Source organism: Python bivittatus, unplaced genomic scaffold (assembly GCF_059951505.1).
Source record: "Python bivittatus isolate LINGU-HERP-01145 unplaced genomic scaffold, Pbiv_v1 ctg000120_np1212, whole genome shotgun sequence".
In the NCBI taxonomy this organism is placed as follows: Eukaryota; Metazoa; Chordata; class Lepidosauria; order Squamata; family Pythonidae; genus Python; species Python bivittatus.
This window is the reverse complement of record NW_028277037.1, coordinates 4,419,098-4,442,718: the sequence shown is the minus strand read 5'-3', so window position 1 is coordinate 4,442,718 and position 23,621 is coordinate 4,419,098. Positions and strand designations below refer to the sequence as shown.

The following is a 23,621-nucleotide window of genomic DNA, read 5'->3' as shown; positions in this document are numbered from 1 at the left end:
TTTGTCACAGTTCACCAAAATTTCAGGCAGACCTCACAACTGATGCTGTTGGCAGCCCAAACCATATATATCTTTTATGATTGGACTCCACACTTGAATGATGGTTTAAAGAATTTAATTGTGGATTAAGGGCCCAAATTCTGTCTAGCAAACTTTCAGTGCTGGGCTGGAAAATAAACCTGCACCAGTTCTACACATATAAATCACGACTGTAGAGCAGTGTTGAAAGATAAACTTTTGTACAGGTTTGGTAAGCTAAATGTGGTTAAATCTTCCACACAACTTGAAAACGAAAGGAAGAAGATACTTCTACTCTCATCTTTGCCGCTTTCACAAGTGGTGCTGAGAAATCTTTCCAAGCTTAAATACTTAAAGGCATTTAAATATTTAAGATAGTATATATGAGTACATTGGTGTGGGAAATGTATAAAAAAGAGATACTTGATGGTTATCTTTATCACGGTCACTGGCCAACATCATAAAAGAATAGAAAACAAAGCACCAGAAGCCATGACATTGGGAAGAAAGCATAAACATTATGTAGAAAGCACAATAAAATCACTTAATGCTTTAAATATGCATTTTCTGGCCTGTAAATTAACTTGCAGGAATGTTATGGACCTGCAAAATCATGTAAATTGTCATGGTTTACTTCATTCCCACTTATTAAATGTTTTATATTACTGATCTAATTCAGATACTTGGTGGACCTGTGGCTTGCAATAAACATGCTTTAGAGCCTTGAATTGAGCTTCTAATGTTATAATCTGCCAACCATGGTTTAGAGTAACTTGCCTGTTTTTGTCCATTATTTGTTCAGCTATTTTATTTATTTATATTTCAAATCTGGTCATCGCCCATCTCAAGAGGAAGTGACTTTATTTAATTTAACTACATATCAGTACTTTACTCTTATGTTGAATGCTGAGCATAAGGCAATCAATCCATTTATGGTATGTTAATTATGATATGCTGTTAAATCGCAAAAGTACAAACCATAGTTTGGAAACCCACTTTAGACCATGATTTTGATTCTTTTCTTAACTTGATTTAAAAGTAGGTTACATCCACTCAGAATCACACCAAACCATGATAGTTATGTTTTTAAACCATGGCTTGATGTTACATCTAATTTCAGCCATTCTGTGTTTTTCATCTGTTTATACCTTTCTTTGTTTTCTTCTTTTTCCAGAACTTTTTAAGAAGTCAGAACAACAAGACAAACTACAACCTAGTATGTGAGACGCTGCAATTTTTGGACTGTATCTGTGGAAGTACAACAGGTGGGCTAGGACTTCTGGGCCTATACATCAAAGAAAAAAATGTAGCTTTGGTGAATCAAACCCTTGAAAGCTTGACTGAATATTGCCAAGGCCCCTGCCATGAAAATCAGGTAGGTTTAATCGCCACTGAAGAATCTGAACTGGATGTGAACTCAGACTTCTTTCTTAATTTTAAAAATCCCTAATTAATAATATATTGCCAGCCCTTTTATGCTTGTTGTAGATAATTCAGTTGAAAACTTGGGCTTTCTCTTGTGTTTGTGATAATTCTTCTATTGGTAGTTTAGATCCCAATTCTTGCATGTGTTTTTAGAGCAGGAATTGGGGTCTGGATTCAGCCCTGGGATGAGATCCATCCTCTCATATGCTTCAGTGGATTGGATGATATCATGGGTTTAAGGCAGCAAGGCCCTGCCTCCTCAACAAAAGCCATCATCATTGATTTTTCCATGCAGGAGGAAATGGGCAGTAATAGAAATGGGCACACAGTAAGTGTGGTCCTGCATGCATGCAAGCACTCTATGCAGGTTAACTAGGGAATCAGCATGCCCTGATTTGCCCTAATTGGAGGAGTATGTCTGCCATGGATTTCCTCCAGTTTGCATAACCCTTTGAGGAAAATGCAGATTGACTGTTGATTCAATTCCTCCATTTTGTACTTTCTCCATTGGAGAAGATGTACGGTGGTGCAGCTTATGGAGCATTTTGTCCATTGTATGTGCTTTCTCTGGTAGAAACATGCATGACAAGTGAACCAGAAAGAGCTGTCCTGTGATCTCTGATCAGCAGTGGGCATCCCTTAGAACAATGGTGGACAACCCTTCAGGAGCTTCTACCCACATTCCTTTATAGCAGGAAATGTGAGGTGATCCATGGAGTGATTCTTGTATCTTCCTTGTGTGGAGTTGCTCTGAGGAAGGCATGTGGCAGCTGTCAATGGGAAGCATGGCTCCCAGAAGAGTTTCAGTTCTGGGAAGCAGCTGCACTCAGTCCAAGAAGCTGAATGGAGTAGATGGTCAGATCATACTTGGAGGATTCTCCATCCTTGTATTAGATATTCAAGTATTTGTGGATTGCTATGAGCCCTTTATTATAGAGTTGTTACAAAGCCTTTCTCTTTTATTCTAGAGCTGCAGGGAGTCCAGCTGATGGACAACTCTTGTTTTCTTGCTCCTTTCTTTTGTCCAACACTGTACCTCCTATAATCACTTTGGTAGGCAGAAAGGAAAATAAATAACATAAATAAACACTCACTGCCATAAATAAGCATGGTGCTACTCATAACTATGTCATGGGTGTCTGCGGAGCATTATTATGACAGGCATGATGTTTGTTTGTTCATCCGTAGATTCCTGCAGGATACTGCTATGAGAAGCAATGTGTTGTTGTAAGGTAAATGGCAAAGCACGCATGATGCATGACAGAAATGCCACAACCTAAATCAGGCATCGAAACATGAACATGTAATGGTAGCATTTGCATGAGGATGGCATTGCCTATACACTGTCACTTTGGCATCATGGTGGTTTGATGAAAATGTCACTGCTGACAATTTCACAGGGTTTGTTTTGTTTTTGGAAGGGATTTTTAAGCATGTTAGCACAGAAAGAAGCAGCAGGGCATTTGGGTAGATTTTGTAGAAGAATAAGAAAAGTTAATAATTGTGCTGTAATGAAACTAACACCCGTAAACAGATTTGTCTCTGCTTTCTTCTGCAAGAATCTTCCAACACATGTCTTGAATTTGCTGTAAGGATATTAGAGTTCATACTTGTAAACAGTTCTCAGGCTGAAAAATAATGAAGTTTAGGCAGTGTCAGAATGAAGAGGTTTAATATGCTTTTTTAGAAATAGGGTGGTATTTATTCAAGTCCCCAAAGGAGTTCAGTAGAATGGCACAATTTGGGGCACCACACGTTTTTGTGATGCTCTCATTGTCAGATATCAGTTAAACATACAACATCATAATTCAATACAATAGATATACTATCTAAAACCTGCAATGCTGGCCATTGCTTTTATAAGTAGTACAGGTAGCCCTCATTTAGTGACCACAATTGGGACCGGCAGCTGTGTTGTTAAGCAAAGCAGTTGTTAAGTGGGAAATCATGTGACCATGACTGTGCTTTTCTTTTCCCCACTCCCCCGCCCTTTGGAAAGTTCACCCCAATGCTGGGATAATTAACAAGGGAATGAATGTGTGTATTTACATTCATTGGAGAGGAAGGGATTACAAGAGAGTAAGCAGGCACACAATGGCTAATGCACATGGAAAGCAAAGCTGGTGCTGGCAGCCATGAGTATACTATGCCAACATCCTGGTGTATTTCCCATTGTGTGTCTGTTTAGTCTCTTGTAATCCCTTCCTCTCCAATCTCTCCACTTTGCAAAGGGGAAAAAAAGAAAAACAAAGGTCAGGCACAGGACAGTGCCTACTGACTGTAATGGCGAACACATGACTGAAGGAGGCTGTGGAGGTCGTAAATGTGGGCATTGATTGTAAAGTTATTTTTTCAGCACTGTCATAATTTCAAACAGTCATTGAATGAGGTAGTCGGTAAGCAAGGTCTACCTGTATGTTGAAAATGAGAGTTGCCATTTTTAGACTGCACTTGAGTATTCAAACCCATTCTTGATTGTATAATAGTCAGAAAGGAAGTAGTATCAGTACAATACTATTTCCACTGTTCATCGCTACAAGACTGAGCAACAAAGAAAGTCATAGATTTAATTGCTATGTGGAAGATTCAGGATGAATTTACATCATTACTAAGAAAAGGGATTTGAAAAGTTTGAAACCGATAAAGTTAGCATTGGTTGTTCTTGATTATGTTTTGGTAGATTTGCTTGGGTCCAATTCCTGTCCAGATTGCAACACTTTCGAGAGAAGGTTAAATTATATTACAAAGAGAGAAAGACTATCTTAAGTCAAACAAGATGTGGTGCTAGCTGCCAGTTTGGCTGGCTTCAAAAAAGGTTGGACCAATTCATGGAAGTCCTAGAGATCAATGGCTATTAGCCTTGATGGCAATATGACTGTCTCTGAAGGCCATCTGCTGGGAGACTCGTGGGCTTCCTTGTGCAGTAGGTTGGCCAATGTGAGAACAAACTGCTGGACTAGATGGGTCAGGGGCCCTGCTGCTAAAGGGCATTGCTTAAGTTCTTATGTTCTTAAGCTCAACTCCTGTGACTACCAAGACAGATTCATGTAGTTTTCTTTGTCAACATGTGGAAGTGATTTGCTACTGCTTCTTCCAAGATGTTTTGTTTTTTCAAAATTCTAATCTAGCTTGTAGTCCTTGTTCTGGTGATCTCCCATTCAAATACTAAGTCCAACCCTGCTTAGTTTTTCTGAGACCAGCCAAGATCAGCTAGATGCTCCTATCTGCTACAATAGATGAATATAAACTACATAATTAATAAGTGAATACAATATGCAAGACCATTTCTATTTCTACAAATCAATTGAAAAACTCAATTTGTATTAAGTGAGGCAAAATGTGTGAATCCTACCTTTCCAGATTATTTGTTGCACAGGGAGCACAAACTGTTTAAAAAAAAAACCACAAGATCTGTTAGGCTTCTGTTCATCTTTCAGAGAAAGGGGGAGAGAGAAGAAACAATATTTTATGCAATGTGTTGTTATTTTAAATTATTTCTTTATTTGCCTTTTGTAGACCTGTATAGCTACACATGAGTCTAATGGCATTGACATAATCATTGCACTGATTCTAAATGATATCAATCCTCTTGGGAAATATCGGATGGACCTAGTGCTTCAGTTGAAGGTATGGAATTCTACTACATATGCACCTTGAATTTACTGGGCTCCCACTGTTGCCCTTCGAGATGGATGTTAGAAGGACAGAACTAGCTCAGAAACATCCATGGTCAGGAGAAGAGGGGCTCAGCCCTTGCCCTACTCCTGGTGGAGTCCTAATTGCTGCTGTGCTGGTTCTAACAAGAGAGACAACATCTGAACGTAAATTCCTTATACAGTTCCTGGATCAACAAGCGCTCCACTATAGGCTGGCAAATATGTGAATCTTCATTCATGGGCCACAGTGCTTTTTAGCACAACTCACATATTCAGCTGTGAATAATCAAAAATCAGCAGGTGGTCCTGTATGGATGAACATGCACTAAAGATTGCGCAGAGTTAACAATTGTTGGCTCTATTTCATTGAACCTATATGTTCAGAGAGTCACTGATTATGTTGACAGAGTCCATGTTAAGAGGCCACTGACTTTTCACTACCTCTGCTCCTCATATCCTGAAATTTACCCAAAGTTCGACACTTTAGCTCATAGTTTATGGTGATGAAATCTACAGTAGCACTGCAGAGACTTGTTTAGAAATTGAGCTTTCCCTTCGACCTTTAGGGTGAAACCAGTTTCTGGTAGTCCTTCTTTTCCAGAAGTGTCCACACACAATTTGGTGTTTTTTTATACATACATACATACATACATACATACATACATACATTCTCCAAAGCATTTGCCTTTGTGATTGACTTGGCTTCCAAATGCTGTTTCAGTTGATGGTTTCCAGGTTTTCTTTATCACGGTCATTACCCAGCACAAGGAAATTGGTATGCAAATATCCAAAATTGAATTGACAATATCAGGGTTGTTAGGAGAAATACGTTCAAAGAATTTTGGCTAAAAACAATACGCTACGTTGCTTGCCCAGGGTACACATGTGTGACAAAAGAGAAAAGAGATTAAAATTAGCAATCCAGGAAGTATAAACTTTAAAATGCTTAAAAATATTGATAGATAAAGCGATAAAATTATCTAAAGGGGCCAGGTTTTCTGTATAATGAATGTCTCTGTGTCTCTGTGTGTGCATGTTAGAAAGACCTTGAAATTTTAGATACAAATGATTTGTACTTCCATTTACCACACTCCTTTCATTTATTTTTCTATTGGTTTAAGCACTTAAGAAACTTGGGTATATCCTTACAGTTAAATAAATTCAACATTGCAATTCATAAAGTAACTATAAAGTTCATTCTTCTATAAATAAGAATTTCTATTTAAGACTTTTTGAATGGCCTCCAGACACTTATCACTGGCCTTTGGAGTAGTTTAGCACAAAGGTGTGTGGGGGCAAGAGTAGTTAAGATGGCATCATGATGGGCCTTTGAAGCCTTGCCCTTTTTACATCTGGATATCCCCGGTCTGGAAAACAACAATAGCAACAACAGAAAGGAGGACAAGAGAGAGAGAGCAGAGAAAACCAATCTAAAAAGTAGGATGTCACTCAGTGTTGCATGTCATATCCAAGCTGGGCTGAAAAACTTCTGCCTGAAACCTGGAAAGTGTTGAATTACTGCATAAGATGGACCAATAGTTTGATTTTGTGGCTGAGTTCACATGTTGTGTTAAGCCATAATTTTGTTAGCTATGGATTTTTGAACAACTGATGACTTTAGACATCAGAGCCATAAAACATGGTTTATGGACCATAACAGCTAGGCTCACACAGCTAGATCAAATCAAGCAAGCCCCATGTTGATGAAGTTTAGACCCAAGGTATCTTTCACATAGTTTAAAGTTGATCCAATTTTTTTTTTTTAAGTTTCTCCAACATATCTTTTATTTAACAGTATTCTTGTCTAAATTCACTAGAGAGAAGACCTTTTTCCAGATAGTTCCCAGCTCTGGAACTTCCTCACCAGATAGGTTTTCACCAGACAGACTCTTTCTTTGAAGACATTCCAGTGATTTTTATTTCATTGTATTAATTATAGAAAATAGAAAGGCAGGACATTATATTGTACAATATGGAATTTTTATTCTGTTGCACTTCTAATGGAAAGTAGAATAGTAAAAAATTGTGAGATCGTATTGAAATTTAGTGGTGAAGAATACATTGTAGGTGCTATATATTTTTTACAGCTAATTTAATGAATGCTTGCAAAGCTTTTTTCAAACTTGACAAATTTTGCCAGTATTGTCTTATTTTATTTTATTTAGTTTCTTATGATATTCTTTCAGGCATGTCATCTTTTTAGGGTGAACTTTGGGAACCACTCTGATAAAAAAGAAGACTCTGTAACCATGTTCTAAATTATTTTAACCAAATGAATTTATTCCTAAGAAACAGATGCTTTATGAGCAATGCATATTTAACATGGTATGCGCATAATAGTTTTCTGCACAAAAACATGGTGCAGACTTCATACGGATAACTTTTCCCTTGTTTTTAATGCTTTTACACATATTCTGAACTGTGAACCTATAGCAAGGCAGAGTGATTGCATGTCTGTCCATTCTGGCGCCTCTTACACATATGTAATATGATTCTGATATTTTGGTCAATGTTTTTCAGAATCTCTGCCTTTAGACATTTATTTAATTATTTAACTTCTATGTCGCTAAATCATAGTTGACTTATTACCAAACAAACAAAACCACTACAATACCAGCAGATCAAAATAAAACTAATAATAAATGAAAGACAATGCTAATAAATAATATATTAACAAGTAAAATCCAGTTGCAGACGATGCTTAATCAAACCCAAAGGCTCTCTGGAAAAGTACAGTCTTTTCTACCTTCTGGATGGCCATCACTGAAGGGGCCAAGTGAGCTTCTGCAGAGAGGTTGCTCCCGAGAATTGAAGCCATGATGAAAAAACGGTGCTTTCTGGCTCCCAACCAGCTCACCTCACAAAAATGGGAGCCCCAAACAGTTTGTCCTGGGGTGACCTCCTTGGATGGGCTGTAAGTTGAAACTAGTCCTTTGAATTGCACCTGGAAATCCATCATGACACCTGGAAATCCAAAAGATGTCCATCTACATTGATCAAAGCAGCAGATGGCATGGAAACAGACATATGAAGAGGCTGTCTTTACTTACATCCAGCATTTATAAATATGTACTTACTTAGTTTGGTTATATGCTGATAAAACCATTTTGTCATATATAAAACAAAACAAACAGTAAAAGATGCCAGGCATTTAAAACTCTTGTCTCATAAAGAAATCTGCCCCTGCAATCTCAATTAAAGCAACTATAAGGGTCATTAATCCATGAAATGGATTTTAACTATGTCTCAATTTGGTTTGATGCCTTCAGAATAATGCCTCCAAGCTTTTGTTGGCTATAATGGAAAGCAGACATGATAGTGAAAATGCTGAAAGAGTCCTTTTCAACATGAGACCAAGGGAGCTGGTAAGTATAGTTTTACATGGTCTTATAATTGAAAACAGCAAAAAAAAAAATTTTTTTTTAATTGATTCTCTGAGATAGCAAATTGGTTTTGGCTGCCACAGTGACTAGAACACCTCAAAATGGAAGCAAAGATACAAATAGTTCCTTAAGGAGGTCAAGCAGGCATGAAACTTGTCCTTATGACTTCATTAGCTTGATTCGTCCCAAGCCTTATTGAACGTAATTGTTTTCTTAACTGAATTATCATATCATGGTAAACTGTCTGGAACAATACTGCATGCAGAGGAATTAGCCTGCTTTGATTTGAGATAGATGTCTAGGGATAAACATGGACAGGAATATAGATTAAATATGTATTATAAATTAAACTAAATATGAATCAACAATAGATTGGTGAATGGTGCAACAGCAAAGATGGAGGAATAGCAAAAATCATTTAGTAAATTGTCCAAAAATCATGGGGACGAGGAAGAGAAAAACTTGCTCTTAATTTAGCAGTGTTGATGGTGAAAGTAGTTTATGGCTATAATTATGCGCCTTTAAAGTATTACAAGATGGCAACAAAGATTTAGAGTTTTCTGTAGATCTGCAATAGATACATAGAAACTCTAAATCTTTGTTGCCATCTAGTGGTGGTTCTGATTTCTACAGTTCAAATAGAGAGCCTTACAAAAAACTCTTTAGTTTTTTCTGGTGCTGTATTTCTACACATAGTCCTAGATACACACACAGGATAACTGTAGGCTGCAGCAGCTTACATACAGTGTAAGGAGAATTGCCCCCGCAAATTAATATTTGAAGCCACTCAACTGCCCAAGCAAGATGAAAAAGATCAGCATCACTTTGCATTTTATATGTTTAATACAGATATCTCTGGATACGCATTGGTTCTCTTCTAATTCAATCCCAGGCCTCTTATCATCACTTTTACTGCATAGCTCTGCCACTTTCTCTGAGACAAGCTAAGTTACAGGACAGAGTCTTTTAATTCAGACCTTTCCAAGACAGATGGATATTTTGAGAAAACATCCCCATTCTCAGCTGCTCTCTTCTGATGTACAATGACAGATTTCTTGTCTGATTTGCACGATACAGCTGGCTTCCCTATACTCATGTTTTCTATGCTTTGGAATTACAATTTTCTGAATTATGGCACCACAACATCTACACGACAACGTGTATGCACAGGATCAGAGGACTTGTCAGACTTTTCTGAACCCAACTTTTGACCTTATAGAGTTTGCACCATGGCTGGTAGCATCAGTGTTTCTTGTCTTTCAGCGTGCTACCAAGCCAATTTTAAGGTATTGGTGTAGAAGCAGAGAGACAGTTTTTAGTCCTCCCTCAACCACAGAAGTTCCATGGGTAACTCTGGGATAGTCACTTTCTCTCAGACCCACCATATCTCGTGGGGTTGTTGTGGGAGGAAATAGGAGGAGAGAGTCTACCACCTTGAGCTCCTAAAGGAAACGTTAGGATCAGTCAATCAATCAATCAAGGTTAAACATTAGTTGTTGACCCAGAGTTTAATATGCCCCATTTCCAATTGCAAGTTCATGATTTTTCCCTATGTTAGCATCTGGTTTTGATAAGAATGTTACCATTTCTCCTTCTCTGGTGGCACTTAATTCACACTGCCAACTTCTACAGTGATGGTTGTCTGATTTTGAGGAGAAAAAAGCAAATGCTTTTTAATGCTATCTGCGAAATCAAGATTGCCTGGCATTTACAAATTATTTATATTCCTGAAATGAAGCTGTTTGATCAGCAACTTGGGAATGAGGAATCCCACTTTTTAGATAGTTGTTTCCCTCTCTTCTTTTTAATAGGCATTTCCCCCCCCTTTTTGCTAAGAATAATCTAAGACTGCATTTTTCCATTGCGTGTTTCTTTCTGTCAGGCACACTGAACTTTTTGAGAAACTAGACTGAAAAAAAAAGGCAACATTCTTGTTATTATGAAAATGTGTAGTTAGGTAGCTGTATCTCACCAAAGATTAAGACAGCAGTTTATTAAAGAATCCCAATTAATTCTTCAGAACCAACAGGATGGAACTGGAGCATATGGAAGAGAAAAAAAGATATTGATAGTTTGGGTAAAACAAAAAGGTGGTGTCATGCCTTCAAGAGACTGAGAACAACAGTCAACAGACTGGACTTGGATCTCTACTGCAAGGCAGAAAATAGTTAAAACCACCCTCTTAACTTCCATCGGTGATAACACTGAAATTGGTGTATTAAAGCACATTTATCAATAATTATATCTGATTGGATAATTTTATCAGCAACTCCAGGGAAAAGAAATGTAGAACTGGACAGTGGTTCTTCTTAAGTTTTTTGTAAGTTGAACATTTCCCCAAGATTGATTTTGTTGAAGGAAAGGACTTCAGATATTATCAGCATGGATATTCTTCAGGGTAATCGGATACAATTTGCTTTCTAGGTGGATGTAATGAAGAATGCATACAATCAGGGTCTTGAGAGTGATCAGGAGGAGGAGAATGGAGATGACAGTATTTCGCCAAAAGATGTTGGACATAATATCTATATATTAGCTCACCAGGTATGTTGTTGTCTTGCCTTTGAGGGCTTTGTAGTACAACTCACTATGGAACTGGTCACAAAAAGTCCCACTGCATCTGTTTCAGACCTGCCATTCTTACAAAATATTCACCCTGAAACTGTTGTATTTTCAGGTGGGCATTATAACAAGTTCAGCATCTGCAAGATCACCCAAGTTCTTCCCATCTGTATTCACCAGGGGTCTGGGCAATTTGTTGCATGGAAGCTAATATTGTTATTCAAATATTTCTAATCTGTTTATTTAATTCTTTTGATCATTTCTTATTAAGTTTGGCTTCATGTATGTTGGTTAATTTTCAAAATACATAATACTGTGAAACCCATGTTGGCTTGACCTGCTGGTGGTTGTAAATTGCCTTTCTTAAATTATATATCATCATAAATATAGCATAATTTATAGCCTAACCTCCCAATCGGTGGTGATAGGGAGCAAGAGGTCCCATCCTCGGCCCCTCCTCTGTGGGGTGCTACAGGGTTCGGTTCTCTCTCCGCTCCTTTTCAACATCTACATGAAACCACTGGGTAAGATCATCCGCCATCATGGGATGAGGTATCATCAGTATGCTGATGATACGCAATTATACATCTCCATCCCAGCTGAGGTAAGTGATGCCATGACCACCCTTTCGTGGTACCTGGAGGCTGTAAGGGTCTGGATGGGGAACAAGAGGCTTCAGCTGAACCCTGGTAAGATGGAGTGGCTGTAAGTTAATGGCTCCTCTGTATCCGGGACTTTGTCATCTCTGGTGCTACAGTAGATAGGGTAGCCCCAGACAGACCCAGTGCATAATCTGGGGGTCCTCCTAGACTCACAGCTCCTGCTTGAAGAGCAGGTGGCAGCCGTGGCAAGGAGGGCCTTTGCACAACTTCAGGTTGTGCATCAGTTATGCCCTTTCCTAGATCAGGATGCCCTTCGAACAGTCACTCATGCCCTTGTTATCTCCCAGATAGACTACTGCAATGCACTCTACATGGGGCTACCCTTGAAGAGTATCCAGAAGCTACAGCTGGTCCAGAATGCAGCTGCGCGAGCTATTGTTGGAGCCCCAAGAAGGGCCCATGTAATGCCGTTGCTCTTTGCGGTAGCCCCCACTCTTTGGAATATTCTGCCCCTGGAGGTGCGATTGGCCCCCTCACTCCTGGCCTTCTAGAGGGCTTTGAAGACCTGGTTCTGCCACTTGGCCTGTGGTGGGAAGGGAATACTTCAAGCATGGGGATGGCTAGCCCCATAGAGGCCTGCTGTCTTCAGCCCCAGATCCTTCATCTTCTGGGACTCTCTTCTTCTTTTTTTAGTAATGTTTTATTTAAATTTTTATGTTTTATGTATTTCTATGTATTTATGGTTTTAATGTTTTGTGTGAGCCGCCCAGAGTCCCCCATTGGGGGGAGATGGGCGGGGAGAAATTTAATAAATAAAATAAAAAAATTAAAAAAATACTAGATTGGAATCATTAACATTATTATATTATAATCCTCTTAAATTTACTAGTAAAATTTATGATAATTAGAAATTAAAGTCAAATGTTTATATAAAGCCTAATATAAATCATAAGTTTAAGTAGATGGCTAATTAATTAATTAATTCCCAAACACTCATATTGTTCCATCTAAATGTCCAATTGTTAACATTGAACCCCAAACCCTGTCCAAGCTATACCACTTCTTGATGAAGCTCCAATACTCATCTAAGTCAAGTTAAAATGTGTGTCACAACATAAATAAATCTTAACATTCCCAGATCTATGCATTGTTTAGACAGAACGAAACAAATGTTGGGCCACTAAACTCATTTTTGATCTTGAAAAGAAAGATTTTTATACCTTTGTGAGTAAGCTTTGTTACTGATGCTTATCACAATCTGTTTAAGTGATTTTATCTCCATTGTATTTCTTTTTCTGCTTCCTGTTATTCAGTTCTTCACAACTAATGTCCCCCACGCTGGAACATATCTCATTAGCCACATGGCAATAAATCTCTTGATTTTGATGCCTTTCTGGAGCAGACTTCTCTGTATTTAGCTAAGCAATGTTTGGTTGACGGTGCTGTAGGTCTACAACCTTACCCTAGTAAATATAATTTGGCTTGTGCTTTTTATTAAGGGAAATTAATAAATTGCAGTTAGTTTTCAATTTCTATACTGTTTTCAGTCTCTGCACTGATTAGAGGAAGCTATAAAAACCAGACACAAGTTCCTCTTTTTATTCTTACATGTGCTGACAATTTATTTTAGAGGCATCCAGACTCTCAGTTTCAATGGCCGTTGAAAAGGGCAGTAGCCATTTCTGCATTTTTTTTTCAATGCAACATCCTTTCCTGTCTTTACAAATGGTTGATTTTACCAGAGGCAATCACTGACTTTCCATGCTCTGACAGATATAAATAGATCCCAAGGTAGTATGGCAACTAGGACAGCATTAAATGTTGCTAAATGAGACAAGGATGAGATTTGCGAAGGGCATGTCATGTTTACTTTCTCATTACCAAGCTAGGAGCACTTATGTGCTATGTCATCTTAGATATTTCTACATTTCCTTTTTCACCATCTTCCTTTCTTTTCCATCTTCTTTCCATCTGCTATTTTAGGTCAGCATTTCCCAAAGATTACAAATGTCTCTCCTGAAATGATGCTTTCAACAATTCCTGTTCCATGTAGAGCTGGTGATGAAATGTGTGTTTTCAGTAAGAGGGCTGAACCATTTCTGAGGGTTTAGCACATACAACCTAACTTCCGCTCCACAGTAAAATAAGAAGGGTGGAATTAACTGGCAAGGTGACATGCATATTACACAAAGCATTGTTAGATGCTGCCTTTAACATACCCTTCAGAAAAAATGTCTCTATAACATGAGATTTGTTTGCTAGGAAGATACCTTTCTCTATTATGGGAGAAATTACACATATTGCAGAAAGTACTCTTAAGAGGGGGTGGAAAGTGTTTCAATTCCCATGCATTGAGATCTTCTTGAAGCAAGGGTTAGTGGTTTGGCCACTCAGTGCTAGAAGATAGTTTTCCTAGATGTAATTGCATATATGTAAATCTGTCTTCTGATAGCCTGTTGGTATGATGAAATCTTCCACCCGCTTCTGTTAAAATTAGCTACCATTAACAGGGTTGTGACTTCACTGGAAACCAACATCTGCTTGAGTGATTCTCCTCTGAACATGCCGTGCACTTCAGTCTTTATTTCCTTTGATTAAAGTCTTCAGATGGTCAGGAAGAAGATAATAATTGACCAACTGATAGGCCTTTTCCTCTGCCATCACTATTGTGCCCAAGCAGGCTTCCTACTAACCCAATTTACCTTGGCCATTTTTCTGGACAAAGGCTCCCAATTTTGGGAGCTTTAGCTACATACCATATTTATTTTGCACACTGTTGTGGGCTTCTTTGCAAGGAAGAACAGCATGGACAGAAGAGAAAGTCTATGGAATCTGACTGGAACCCAGTAGCATTCGTATAAATAATGATTAGACTACCAGCTGGGGCTTTGCTTCCTAGTTTTCAGCTTCCCATGTGTCACTTATTATTTAAATTAGATAAATCAATTCCCCCCTCCTCAGGAGGAGGCAAGGGTGCCAAAGGAGACACCTAGGGACACATTGCAGGTAGGCGGGCACCCAGGCACCTCTCTTTCTGTTCACTGGTCCAACAGAAATGCACCAATAGAGTGTAATCCATTCTGTTGGATTCAGACAAGCCTCTGTATGTTCCTGCTAAATGAGACAGTTTGGACTGAGGCTGAGAAGTTGGAATAGTGTACTGTTCAGACTTTAGAGGGGCTGTTTTTACCAGAGGCCCATAAGCAAATTGTGATGGAAGTCTCTGCCCCATGGAATTTACAGACTGGCATTTGACAGTGGGAACTATAGCAGTAGAAAAGAAGGAGTCATGAATGCACAGATGTACAGGAAAACAGAGGTGTACTTAGAATTTTATTTTCTTTTTAGTTGGCAGGTAATGCCTTGCATGCTTTAGAGAGGGAGAGAGGGGAAAAAAGTCTTTGGAGGTGGACATACACATACCCACACTAGTGCTACCACAACTGATCTCCAGTTTTCTACGGACAGGAAATGTTTTTGTGCATTAATTTGCAGATTTTTGGGGAGGGGTGCAAATGATTGCTATATAACTAATGAAATACAGGACAGTGCTTACTCCTTTTATCGTCCTTTCAGGAGGAAAACACCCTAACTTAAAAAGGAAATGGAATTTTGCTCCCCAAATTGTCACTTGCATGGAACTTTTTAGGGCTGTGGTTTTCTCTCCAGTCAGTGACACACATCAGCCAACAGCAGTGCCAGAAACTGGGCTAATGCAGATTTGTCCCAAGAAATGTGTCTCCCTGGGGACACATATCATTGCTTGTGAGGCCTGTCACTTGTCACAGAACTTTAGGCTCTGCATGTTTGTCTGATAGTTATCATCTGGATGAGACAAGATAATGGTGTTAGGGTGACAGCAGCTAATTAAACATCAGCTGAAATCAGAAGCAGTGGCAAGGTGTTTGGATTGACTTGCTAAAGCTGAAATGGATGGTAAGAATATTCATTAACCACCTTGTAGGTCATTAAAATGGGATGGAAGTCTACTTTCAGCTGGTGATCTAGTGAGGTTGATGCAACAGGGGTTTGGTGAACATGAGCTCCAGAATGATTAAGGAACTGTTTGTAGGTGCTGTTCAGTTGCAACAGAATCTCTGGCAATTGCTTGTCTCTAACTTGTCCCTTTTTCTGTTTTACAGTATGATCTTTTAATGCCATTAACTTAACCCATAATTGGACATGTAATTTGACTCTACTTGGCCTTATCATTTAGGGAGTTTTGGTCCATTAAGTTTTTGTTTTTGTTTTTTGCTTCTATACACTATAGCTAAAGACCCACAGGTATAGCTAAACAATGATGATAAGTGATGTTGTGCAAAACAGTCCAGTAGTAGAAATGTTTTCCAAAGGATTTCCAAAGTAATAAATACCATCTGTGATCAGCAACAAGAAAAACAATGACAAAAAAGAGAATATAAATATAATGCAAGATAGAGATAAAATAAAAGCCAAAAGTGGATAAAACTAGAGAATAAAAGAGGACTGGTTAACAAAAAAATAGCAGCAGCATCAGGGTAGAAACAATATTTTTCTTCTAATTGAGATACCAGCCAATAAAAACTTAACCACTCTATTTGTAGCAGTTGAATTTGAATCCTACAAGATGAGGTAGACACCATCCACTTCAAGGTGAGACTGGTTCTGTTGATGAGAAGTGTTAAAAGGATAAAATTTATGCTACCATAGAAGGGAGAATTGACAAAAATTTGGTCAAGGGTTTTAGGCTAACTCAAATCACATGTTTTCATCGTATGTCCTTCAGTCCAATGGGGGAAAAAACCATAATCTTTGGTGGTTTGCAGAAATTTATTTAAACATTATGAACTGGCAACTCTAATTAAGAGTAACCATTTTCCCACTTCCTTCCTGTGATGGAATGGAATTATGAAGGCCAGGCTCAGGGAGATAAACATTTTCTTAGCTCGCCAGAACCGCGTGGGAGGAACAAGAGGATGAGACTGGCACCTCCCTGAGGAATTCACACTGTTGTGGCTGGAGGACTTTGGGAACTGGGGTTTCAGTCTGGGAAGATTCTTGCTAGAAGTTGTAGCTAATAAACAGAGCTGAACTGAATTTGCATTGTCTCTTGGAGTTCCTTGGGCTAGGTCTGACATCAATCTTCCCAGACTCTAACCCCAGCTCCCAAGCCATCCAGCCACAACAGTGTGAATTCCTCAGGGAGGTGCCAGTCTCATCCTCTTGTATCTCCCACGCTCCTCTGGCGAGCTAAGAAAATGTTTATATCTCTGAGCCTGGACTTCATAATTCCGTTCCATCACACTTCCCTTCCTTTTCTGGTTTTAAATAGGTTTTGTGTAACCCACCAGCAAGCTTTCTTTCTGGCTTTGTGATCATTTCTTTCCCATAGGTCTTCTTCTATGTGCCCATTTCTATGTATACTTTAAGAAAGGCTCAGTGAAAATGGAACAGGGTAGGAGGAGGAACAAGGAGGACAAACAGGACTAGAAACTAAGTCTTATGGAGAGAAAGCAAAGGAACTGGATATGTTTGGCTTATGTTTATGTTTTCTTGAGAAAAGAAGGGGGAGCAAGATATGCTAGCATTTTTAAGCATGTGAAGGATCAAAGAAGCAAAAATCACAAGGACTTCCATAAGGTGTTTTATTGTAAGAATTAAGGGTAAAGTACAGAATCTTGCCCTCATTTATTAGTGAGTTAATTAAGGCGGGGTCTCTTTGAATGTTTTCATTCTTTTCTTCCACATTTTTTGCAACCAGGGCTGAGATGTATGAAATAAGCCACTAACAAACTTCTCTGCTCTCTGTTGGTTGTCTGTGTCTGGCATTCCTCCCCATACTTCTCCAGTCTCGCCACAATCTCACAGTCAGTAAGAAACAAATAGCAAATCTGACCATTTCAAAAACAAAACATGAGCGGAAACTAGACCTACCATGCAAAAGAGGGGGCCTGTGGTCTGTTACATAGGGTGGGAATGAGAAAAAGGCTAAAAGATATTTGGGTATTGTTTGTTTGTGTGTGTGTGTGTGTGTGTGTGTGAGAGAGAGAGAGAGAGAGAGAGAGAGAGAGAGAATACTTTCTTCTGAAATTCAGCAGCCTCTAGTATTCTTTAGTTATGGCTTCCTAACCTTTCTACAATAAAAAAGTAAATATCAGAAGTTCTTGGATGCTTGTGAACTTGCCTGATTGGTTAGAGTTTGGCCTCCTGACTGGACTCTGACTGTCACAAGAAGAAGGCCAATTGTTATTTCCATCACTCTAGAATTCAGGAATGAAATAATGACAGTATTTGGAATAGACTATGAAATGGAATAAGAGAGGAATGAAAAGAATGGAAAACTGGATTAAAGAGGATCAAGAAAGAAAGGATCAACTGAGAATGGAAATAATAAGGATGACGCATGGAATAAATCAACTAGGTTTCTCATTTGCCAGTGTCACATAGAGATGATTTCCTCACTAGTGATTTATAACCTCTATGGGTATCACTCAGCCATCACTCTGGGATTAGCTTTTCTTCATTGCTGGTACATTGATGCAGCAAAGTTTGGGTGATGTAATACAACTAAATCTCTGGCCACCAAACCATTCCAAAGAAAGTCTGTGCAACAATGAGGTGAGACTGAAACAACAGCAATTATATTGTGCACAATGTATCTTCAGTCTCTGTCCACCTTCCTGTACCCCTACCCCCCACAATCTCTCTGCGACACTTCCACCCATTCAAAAGGTAATAATAGGGTCACTCTGATTTGAGGAAGTGACTTCTTGAGTTTTGAATCTGCTCACTTTCACTTCACCACATAAACAAATGCCAGCAGCTGTGTCATTTTGTCTGGTTCCCTTTCTACCCATGATCTGAACTCCATATTAAAGGTGCGATTCCACTGAGGATTTTGAAAGGGAAGCAGAGTTACTGTCCCAACTCAGATGAGTAAAATACCTTTCCAAATCATTCTAATCCACTGCTGGTTTCACGTCAAAGTGAGGGACATCCTTCATAAGTCCATAGCAATCCAGCAGTAATCCTGCATTGTTTTTAGGTGTTGAAAGTATGTGATGCTGTAGATGTTAGATATTTCCATCATGTGCTGTTTTCATGACTAGCTGTATTTAAAAAAAAAATGATTTTGGGTATGTGCTTTTTTTTTTTTTAATCTACTGCACAATGAATCCTGATTCATTGGATTCGGTTAATTTTTGCAGCCACCACAGCAACAAGGGAATCTGCATTAAGTCAGGAAAATAAGAATTTATGATCAGTGCTACTAATACTGTTTTCTGCTCAGTTGTTTGTCTGGTCTTAATCCCTGCTTATCTGGGTGTTGGCTGTTGGAGGGGATGTGTTCTGTTCTTTTTGTTTCCTTCTTAGCTTTTTGTTGTCTCTTTTGAATGGTGTGTAAATATATTTTATTTGTATGTGTCTATTGATGGCTGATTTGTCTGAATGCCAAGCTTCCAGGAATTCCCTAGCATTTTTGGATTTAACTTGGTCTAGAATGCTATGTTGGTTGAAACTGTGGTTGAATCTGTCAATGTGTTGTGAGATTAAGGAGTTTTTATTGTGTCTTCTGACTGCTAGTTGGGGTTCATGGATGTGCTCTGCTAGTCTTCTGCCTGTCTGTCCTACATAGGAGAAAACCACATCCCCACTAACACTGGCAGGGTAAGCTATTGCATATTAACAGGGAGCAAACCCCACACTCACTGGCCCTGATGATGTTACCTAGTTGGGTAATGAAACATCTGCAAACAGACAGCCAAGTTCAGAGAGCACCAAGGATTCCACAGTTCAACCCTGAGCTACATATATTCTCTTCTATAAGAATATATGAGTTAGGCTGATTTGGACCAAAGTCAAACACATAGATAGAGAGATAGATATTTTAAATAGCACAGCACGGCTTGAAAGCAAAAGCTTTCTCTTTTAACTTGTTCCAGCAGCTGTTATTCAGAGCAATATTACCTCTGAGTATGGAACGTCCATTTAATTGTTAATAGCCATTGAGGGGATCATATATACAGGAAGCACATTTCTTGTTTTATCCACATAACCTCTTGGAATCAACCTTCCTAAAGAAAAAGAATAGTTTTAGGTAACTCTGTTTGCATATATTCCTCTGGTTACCTGAGAAATTCAGGTTAATAAGGCCGCAGTGTGGCTCCTCCAATCTGTGATATTATTATCAAGAAGTATTTTGATTAAAGTACTCCTTTGGAGAATGACATCTCCCTAATGGTCAGAAAACTCTTAGTCTTCATTTTATGACTTCGAAGGAAGTAATAAGGTTTAATAGCAATACAAATAATATAATAAAAGCTTAGGATAAAGAAACTGTTTTCCAATGAACACAAGCAATATAAATTGTTGCCTCTATGTAGCACTATTTTAAGAGCTCTTCATTTGAACACCCCTTCTCTTGTCACTGCATCCAACATTAAAGTCTTTCTCTCTCCAATGAAATCAAGAGGTGAAGTGTGTAGGGAAAACCCCAAACACTGAATAACCTCTTGGCATTATATTTTAACTGCTTTTCCATCCTTGAGTGAAAATATTGATCATTTCAAATATGGTCTATATTTTGCATAGACCTCTTCCATGAGTAGGGCACAGTCTTCTCAATATTTTTTTCTTAATAAAAGAAAGTCCCTACCAAAATAAACAGAGTTAGTATTCAGATTCCAGGAACAAGATTAGCTCTAGAAATACTCCATTGATATTCAGTATGAGAGCGAGTTTGGTGTAGAGATGAAAGGAATCAGATTAGAAATGAAGAGATGGTGAGTTCTAGTCCTGCCTTAGGCACAAAGCCAGGTGGGTGACCTTGGGCCGGTCTCTCTCCCTCCATCCAAGCTTCCTCGAAGGCAAGGGCAAACTACTTCTGAAAACATTGCCAAGAAAGCTGCATGGACTTGTCCAGGTAATTGGCAGGAGTCAAGACTGATTTCAAGGTTCTCCATTTGTATCTTTATACCTATATCTACGTAGTAGATTTAACTGGTTTAGATGGAGAGAGATTGAACTTAGTTCCCTCGTGTTCTTCCTTTCAAACCCCATAGAGATCCCTGGGACTGGTTTAGAAGAATTTGTGCCATATGGTTTTGATACAACAGGAAAAGCTGAAAGAGGAATTAATTACAACCTTTATATTTTCTTTTTTTACTGGGAAGCTACTTGTAACTGAAACAAAACAGAAGTTTCACTTTTCAGACTAAGTTTCCAAGCTGTTTTTTTTTTTTTTTTTTGCTTGGAAATGAAGTTACAATCAACCAGAGGGGCTATTGGAAAGCAATAAGTGAACTATTCCATTTTTATGAATTCTGCTTTTTGAAGTAGCCTCACCCAATGTCACCTTACACAGCAGTGAATCAACCGAGTGTGTTCCAAGAGACACAGAACATAATAAACCAGTCTCGTTGTTGAAAATTGTTGATACTAGATGGAATGCCCTCTGCCACATCAAAAAATGCTAGATAAGATGAGGTCTTGATCCAAAGGCCAAGCTTGTATTGTTGTATTAAAGGGAATCCACCCAAGAATTTTTTAAAAGTGTGTTATATTTTTTTTTCTAGTCTAGGTGATCTGGAAAGCATTAGAATTTTAAGTTGGGATTATTTTCTTGTTTTATTTGTTTATAATTTAGATTTATAAACTTTTGGCTCTGAGTGGTGTTCAGATTAAAAAAATAAACCCAATAGATTGAATCAATAAAATCATCATCATAATAATCATAATAGTTGTCCATAGGTAGGAGAACAGATATACAACAAGCATACTAAACATAATCCAGTCTAGGTGGACTGTCCCCCACCAACCTAACCCAGCTCCTGGGGAAAAAGGTGGGTCTTCAAGGCTCATTTCCCATAGGATAGCAGGGTCAGGGCTGTTCTAACCTCTGGAAGGACACTATTTCAGAGAGCAGGCACTGCAACAGAGAAGGTATGGCTGCTGGGTCCCATCAGATGCATTGTTTAATAGATAGGTTGTGGATCCATGTCAGATCTCACAGGACTGACAGAAACAATAGGAGCAAGGGGGTCCCTCTGATAGCCAGATCCTATGCCATGAACCAGCACTTTGAATTGCACCCAGAAACTCACTGGTAACCAGTGCAGCTTGCATAGCAGAGGTGTTACATGGGCATGCCACAGTGTTATGTTCTGGATCACTTGTAGCTTCTGAGTGGCCTTTTAGAGCAGTCTCATATAGAATGCAGTGCAATAGTCCACATGTGAGGTGACCCAAGAAATGAGTAACTGTGAGGAGGGACTCCTGGTGCAGGAAAGGGTGCAGTTGGCACGCCAGATGAATTTGAGCAAAGGCTTTCCTGGCCACGGTTGCCACCAGTTCTTGAAGCCAGAGCAGTACATCCAGGAGAATCCCAAACTGTGCAACACTTCTGTCTAGGGAACTGCAGTCCCATTCAGAACTAAAGATGGGAAATTAATGGCACCAGAAAAACCATAAACTTTGGCTACAGAGTCTTACGAGGATTGAGCTTAAGTTATTCTTCCCCATGCAGAACACAACAGCCTCCAGGCACTGGGTCAAGACCTTAATAGCATCACTTTGGCATCCCGGGGTTGAGATGTACAGCTGAATATCACAGCATATTAATGATACCTGATCCCCATATGATGGATGGATGACCTCACCTAGTGGCTTTCTGTAGATGTTAAACAAAAGAGGCAAGAGTGTAAGGCCCTGCGGTGCCCCAGAAACTAGGGGCTTTGTGCTTGACCTCTCCCCCCATCAACACCAGCTGGAACCATCCATGGAGAAAGGAGGAGAACCACCACAGTTGGTTCAGAAGGATACCATGATCAATGATATCAAAAGCCATTGAGAAATCCAGGAGAATCAGGACAGTTGCACCATGCCTATCCTAGTTAGGCCAGAGGTCATTGACAAGTATGATCAATACCACTTGCATACTAGGTCAGCCCTGAAACCTGATGAGAAAAATAATCGACTTCCTAGTGGATTTTGAACACAGGATACAAGCTTGAAAAAAAAGGCTTCTAACGCTGCAGATTACAAGTCATGCGTTTTAGTAAATAATCAGAAGAAGGTTAAGTGATTCCCATTGTATTCACTTGGATGTTTTATTCAATGGAACTGAAGAACATCTGGCTATTTCTTTTGTCTTTTATTTACAAGCTATCAGATGCCACTTATAACCAATTTTTTCCTCCTTTTTGCTTCTAGCTGGCCCGTCACAATAAAACATTACAACACATGCTGAAGCCTGGGGTAGATCCTGAAGAAGGAGATGAAGCTTTGAAGTATTATGCTAACCACACCGCTCAAATTGAGGTAATTGCTAAAAATATTTGTAGGCTTCAATGCTACTTTCTACCTCATACAGGACTCCTTCTACTGATTTTTATTTGAAGTATGAAACTGGTTGAAATAATGGTGAGGATTCATGATGGAATCTTCCTTTCTGTTGCTTTGTAAGATAAAATTGTCATTGGGAATGTCCAGGTAGCAAACTGCGGATTAGGCCAATGTATATGTTTTATGAGATCCTCAATTTTCCTACCAAATTTTAATCAAAGAATGGTTCAACAATGTTTGCTCACCATTTTAGTCATAAATAATTTTTATTCCCTAAAAATTTGGAAAGTTTAATATGTCCTACATCCTAATGTTACTGCTTTCTTCACTGCATCACATTCATATATCACCTGTCATTAGATCTACTGTGGTAGTAGCATTCCATCAATTCCAGGTTCTCTTTTCTTGTCCATGTATGGTTTCTTCCAGTAGCTCACTTATTGTCAGATTGTCTTGGTTCCCCAACATCTGGTGTGGACCTTGTTAATCTGGGCAATGTCTGGGCCGGCATGAGTGACTTAGTTTGTATCACTCTCATATCCGAGGTAGGCAGGTAAAGCGTTAGGGAGTCTTTGCCCAAGGACCCCTACTACTGGTAAGGTAGGTACCAGCTGGGATTCGAACCCCAGTCTCCTGTGTCAAAGGGCAGCTCT

At 39.0% G+C, this 23,621-nt stretch overlaps 1 protein-coding gene across 4 annotated transcripts in view; it reads left to right on the top strand.

Annotated features, from left to right (window-relative positions):
• The window catches only part of ITPR2 (inositol 1,4,5-trisphosphate receptor type 2), a 224,016-nt gene that overhangs the window by 151,063 nt on the left and 49,332 nt on the right, over nt 1-23,621 (top strand). For all 4 annotated transcript variants that reach the window (XM_088134864.1, XM_088134865.1, XM_088134863.1 and 1 more), the window contains exons 42-46: nt 1,193-1,393; nt 4,960-5,070; nt 8,369-8,464; nt 10,907-11,026; nt 22,837-22,944. In XM_088134864.1, the coding sequence (XP_087990990.1) occupies nt 1,193-1,393; nt 4,960-5,070; nt 8,369-8,464; nt 10,907-11,026; nt 22,837-22,944 (636 nt within the window). The remainder of the gene's footprint in view (nt 1-1,192; nt 1,394-4,959; nt 5,071-8,368; nt 8,465-10,906; nt 11,027-22,836; nt 22,945-23,621) is intronic.